Source organism: Lacerta agilis, chromosome 7 (genome assembly GCF_009819535.1).
Source record: "Lacerta agilis isolate rLacAgi1 chromosome 7, rLacAgi1.pri, whole genome shotgun sequence".
Lineage (NCBI taxonomy): Eukaryota > Metazoa > Chordata > Lepidosauria > Squamata > Lacertidae > Lacerta > Lacerta agilis.
In genome coordinates this window covers 79,720,904-79,726,264 of record NC_046318.1, presented here as the reverse complement: position 1 = coordinate 79,726,264, position 5,361 = coordinate 79,720,904, and the positions used below count along the sequence as shown (strand labels likewise).

Below are 5,361 nucleotides of genomic sequence, written 5' to 3'. Positions count from 1 at the left end.
ATTATTCCATTAAATTAAATTATTCCATTAAATCTAAATTCCTTTAGATACAGGGCAGTTTACAGCCACTACAGTCAGCATGACTGTGGTCATGGAGGTGTCCATGCCAATCCATCATGTCCCACTGCTGTCTAGCTTGGAGTTGTGTGTTTTGTCCAGTCTACATGTGTACTTTCTGAAAGGCTGAAATGCCAAACAACATTATGGCATGGAGAGGTGGTGGGGAGATAAGCTTTAGCCCAACCCTTCAAAAAATATAGGGGTGAAGAAGGCTACACTCAAGCAGACTTTCTGTCCAAGCCCATCCTCACAGTCTTGCTCTACCCAAAGCAAATGTTACAATACAAAACTCCTAGTTTGAATTTCCTGTGTTGGGCAATAGATAGAAAGACATTAAAAGAAGTCATTCACACCACAGACTACTCTCTGTACATTATTGTGCTTATGATAATAAAGAATTGGCCAGTCCTGCCTTAAGGCATTAAGTTGCTATCATAACCAAGTTTTCAGTTTTGGATGCTGATTCTTCCTCATCCTTGAAAATCCTCTGGAGTGCAACTTTCATGGAGACCCTAGACTGGCCCTTCTTCTGTCTCCTCCCAACTAAAAAATAGATCAGCGGGTTGACACTACTATTCAGACAGGCACACACAAAGCCAACTTCCAATAGAATCATATTGTTCTCATTGAAATAGATGGCAGTGTAAATGGCATTTAGTGGGAAAGCAAAGATGAGGAAGAAAAGAAGTGCAAGCAAAATGGTGGTGAGCAGCTTCCCACGCTGCTTATGCTCTGATTTGCAGCAGACTTTGAGGGCCAGTATCAGAGTGGAGGTGACCATCAGAGGAGTGCAAATGAGGGCATTTACAATAAGCTGGTACACTAGGTAAGGGTTTGTATAGCTCTGAGTCAGAAGGAGAGTAAAGTGAATGCCTGAGAGCAGGAAAGAGAGGGTCCAAATCAGGGTACAGACAATGGTGGATAAACGTGGTGGTCGGTGGCATCGATGCCAAAGTGGGAAGAGGACAGCCACAGACCTGTCGATGCTGATGGCTGTCAGTAGAAACTGGCCCACAGAATATGTGAAGAAAAATAGTTCAAATAATACTTTTCTTATTAAAACAGCGACATGGGATTTCTCATAGAGAGTTACAACAGGCAAATTAATAGTCAGGAGAGTTGCAAGGACACCAAAGTCAGCGATGGAGAGGTTCAGGATGTAGGTGGTGAAAGGATTCCTCTTAATGTGGAAGCCCAGAAGCCGGATGACCATTCCATTCCCCAGGAAGCCAAACATACAAATGATGATAATTATGCTGTTGGCAATGCTTTGGATTACACCTGAATCACCTATTTTCTCAGAATATATTTCCCTGGAAGATATAAAAGGATCTCAGTACTTGATATTTATTAATATTGATGATGTCTAGGTTCACTTTCATTAACTCTAAAGTCAGCATGGCCCAATCAGTGATCAATCTCATCAGCAAAGAGATAATAATAATAATAATAATAATAATAATAATAATAATAATAATAATAATAAATTTTTATTTATATCCCGCCCTTCCCAGCCAAAAACCGGGCTCAGGGCGGCTAACACTAATTAAAATCACAGCAAAACATAAAAACAATCAATTTAAAATACAGATTAAAATACAAATTTAAAAATTCAAAATTAAAACTGCAGTCTCGTTTTCAAATAGATAAGGCTTTCTTTTCCATTTTTACAACTATTGAGTAAATATTGACACAAAGTAGGTGAAATAGCAAGTTTGGAAATAACTAATGCTATTCTAGGCTGCATCAACGGAAGTATAGTAACCAGATTGAGGGAAGTAATAGTCTATTCTGTCTTGGTCGGACCACACCTGGAATACTGTGTTCAATTCTGGGCACCCCAATTTGAGAAGGATTTTGAGAGGCTGGAACGTGTGCAGAGGAGGACATCCAAGATGATCAAGGGTTGGGAAACCAATGAGGAGCAGTTGAAGGTATGTTTAGCCCGGAAAAGAGGACACTGAGAGGAGATAGGATAGCCATCTTTATATATCTTAAGGGCTGTGACAAGGAAGAGAGTAGGACTCAAACCGATGGCTTCAGGTTGAAGGAGTCTGACTAAACATTAAAAAAAAAAAACTTTCTGACAGTTAGAGCTGTTCGACAGTGGAACAGACTTCTTCAGGAGATTATGGACTCCCCTTCATTGGAGGTTTTTAAGCAGAGGTTGGATGTCCATCTGTCATGGCTGCTTTAGCTGAGATTCCTGCATTGCTGGGGGTTGGACTAGATGACCCTTGGGGCCTCCCAACTCTAAAATTCTATGATTCTATGATTCTGAGTTAGGAAATGATTCTCAGAAAAGGGGAAGTATTTTCTCCCTGCAGTTTTCTCCTCCATTTTTAGTAACAAAGCCCCCAAACATTTTCTTTAATCCCTTTAAATAAAGGGAAGGGGGAGCTAGTCTATCAGTTGCATTTATTCCCCACCACTTTTTGTGACAAAGGGCTAAACCTTTTTCTTTAACGCAGGATTGTTGGATTAAGTTGAGATTGTTGCTATGGTGTTTTTGCTAATTGCAGAACTGGAGATGGGGGATAAATTTGAATTCCTTTGCATTTTAATTAGAAACTAATTTGAACCTTAAACCCATATGCAAAACAACAACATGTTTTTCCTTTGAAATTCACACTTATCTGCATTTTGTGATACAGTTCTCCAACCAAGAAATTCCTACAAAAATGCATGTATTGTGGGAAAGTGCTTGAAAAAGTGAACTCGTTATTAAAAAATTGCACACAAAATATATTTCTTTTAGCAAATGTAACTTTCTTCTATGTTACATCACAATATTTTAAAAATACACGAGGAAATGATTTTTTTTTTTATAAAAAAATTCTAAATTCTGCAGAAATGTGAAGAACTGGAAACATGAGAAATTGAGAGAATCCAAAATGGAAATCTCTGGCTATTGTTATGAAAATTCTATAAAATATGGTTCCGCATTAATCACTTATGCTTTGTCACACCTACATTCTCAGGTTTACAGTGAAGTGAATGGATACAGTGCTTATATTGAACATGAAATTATTTTAAAAATGCACTTACCCCATGTACGGGTGCCCACCCATGTTTCCGTTGTAACAGTGAATGATTGAAAAATTTTGTGATATCTAAATAAAATCACAATTACAACCCAGTTACAGAGGGTACATTGGGTTTAAGAGAATAGATGTTAACAACTGACCAAATGAGCAAAGAGGTCGGGAGGGGGGGGGGTTAATGCAAAAACAATGTAGTTTAATTAAAAAAAAATACTTTGCAATTTCACAAATCAAATAACATTTTTCAACAAATAACATTGTTGAACATTGCATAACAGCATGGTGTATGTATGATGCATTTAAGATGATCTTCACAGATTGGAGAACCAACAAATGAATTGGAATAGGTACCAATGTCAGGCAGAAACAACCAACTGCATAAATATAAGATGGAGAACACCTGGCTTGCCAGTAGTACATGTGAAAAGGATCTAGGGGTCTTAGTAGACCAGGCTTCCTCAACCTCGGCCCTCCAGATGTTTTTGGCCTACAACTTCCATGATCCCTAGCTAGCAGGACCAGTGGTCAGGGATGATGGGAATTGTAGTCTCAAAACATCTGGTGGGCCGAGGTTGAGGAAGCCTGGAGTAGACCAAAAGCTTCATGAGTCAACCGTGTGATTTAGCAGCAAGAAAAGAGCTACTGCTATTCTAGACTACAGAACTATAGTTTCCCAAACAAGGGAAGTAACAGAACCACAATATTCTGCCTTGGTCAGACCACACCTGGAGTCCTGTGTCCAGTTCTGGGAACCACAATTTAAGAAGGATATAGGCAAACTGGAATGTTTGTGGAGGAGGACATCCAAGATGATCAAGAGTCTGGGGGGGGGAACTTTATGAGGAACAGTTGAGGGAGTTGTGTATGTTTAGCCTGCAGCAGATAAGACTGAAAGGAGAGAAAGAGGAGAACAGATACCGGTAACCCTCAGGGTCCCTTCCAACTTTAAAACTCTTTAGTTCTATGTCTCTAGAAATCTATATTTCTATTACACATTACCTTTGTGTGCTTACCTCCTTAACCTCATTTGGTTAATGGCTAAGACAAGGTTTTCTTTTTCCTTTTTACAATGTTTGGGAGTGGAAATAGCTGGAGTGAACTGCCAATCTATCCGTTTTCTCTTTTGCAAATTGCTCTACATCTTCAATTCAATCTCAAACCTCACCCTAACTCATGAAAGCATGCAGAGAGAAATTGCCACAGTATCAGCAAGCAGGCACCTAAATCACCACCATGTAAATGCAAATGGAGAAGCAATTAAAAGGGAGCTTTTGTTTAAGAGTGCTTACCTTGTAATCATCCACCGTGGGATATTCCATATAATCATCCATCATGGGATAGTACCCCAAGAAACCCAAGCTAGAGTTGTAGCTGGAACAGCTGCTAATGAGCTAGTCAGCAACAAAATTAAGCAGAAGTCAAAAGAGGAAACTGAAGCACCAGAAGAGTTTGAAATAGATCCGGATAACAAACATCATAGGAAATAGGCGTTAGAAAAGGAAGAAAAGAGCAGACAGAATTCAAATTTATGGAATTGGTAGGTAGATTATTTTAGTGGCTAATTTGATTAGATAATTCAAATTGAGTAAGCCTATTTTTTAATTCACAAATGAATTTGAGGGATGTACAAGATGGTGCTTAGTAAACAGTATGAATGCCCATTTGAAACAGATCAATTACTTATTATTATTATTTATTAAATTTATTTACCACCTTCCATCGATGAGTGGTAATTGTAAACCTGGTCTTCTATGCGCTACTCCATTTGATATTCTGTCACACTTTCTGGAAACAAAATGTACAAGTAAATAAGTTGGGGTGAGGGGTAATATTTTTCCTGAGGGCTGAAACTTTAATGGAGACCTTGTTAACTATTCTGTGTGGCACCTTTCAAACTAACGAATTCAGGCCCCAGTCCTATCTGGGAGACATGCCCATGAAATTTAGTGGGGCTTACTACTGAGTAGTATGGTTATACTGACATCAAGCTACACTAGAAATTGCACAACAGGGACCCCTCCTAAACCAAGGTTAGATATTGGGAAGAAGAAGAAGAAGAAGAAGAAGAAGAAGAAGAAGAAGAAGAAGAAGAAGAAGAAGAATTTGTTGGCTCCCAACAAAATATTTAAAACACAATAAAACATCAAACATCAAAAACTTCCCTATACAGGGCTGTCTTCTGATGTCTTCTAAAAGTTGTGTAGTTCTTTATCTCCTTGACATCTGATGGGAGGGCATTCCACAGGGTGGGCGCCAC

General features: G+C 38.8%; 1 protein-coding gene across 1 annotated transcript; it reads right to left on the bottom strand.

Moving 5' to 3' along the window:
- Positions 1–382: 382 nt before the first annotated feature.
- LOC117050482 (proto-oncogene Mas-like) lies at positions 383–4,435 on the bottom strand. Its single transcript, XM_033156148.1, has 3 exons — positions 4,394–4,435; positions 3,109–3,173; positions 383–1,373 (listed from the first exon to the last, which is right to left on the bottom strand). The coding sequence occupies exons 1-3, from the start codon at positions 4,433–4,435 to the stop codon at positions 482–484; spliced, it is 999 nt and encodes a 332-aa protein (XP_033012039.1). The 3' UTR covers positions 383–481.
- Positions 4,436–5,361: the final 926 nt, after the last annotated feature.

Bases quoted from the DNA above. Each gene is read 5' to 3' on its own strand.
- LOC117050482 (XM_033156148.1), bottom strand. From the start codon at position 4,435: ATGGATGATTATATGGAATATCCCACGGTGGATGATTACAAG. The intron at 3,174-4,393 runs GTAAGCACTCTT...GATTTTATTTAG, and splicing joins CCACGGTGGATGATTACAAG to ATATCACAAAATTTTTCAAT. The intron at 1,374-3,108 runs GTAAGTGCATTT...TATATCTTCCAG, and splicing joins GGTGGGCACCCGTACATGGG to GGAAATATATTCTGAGAAAA.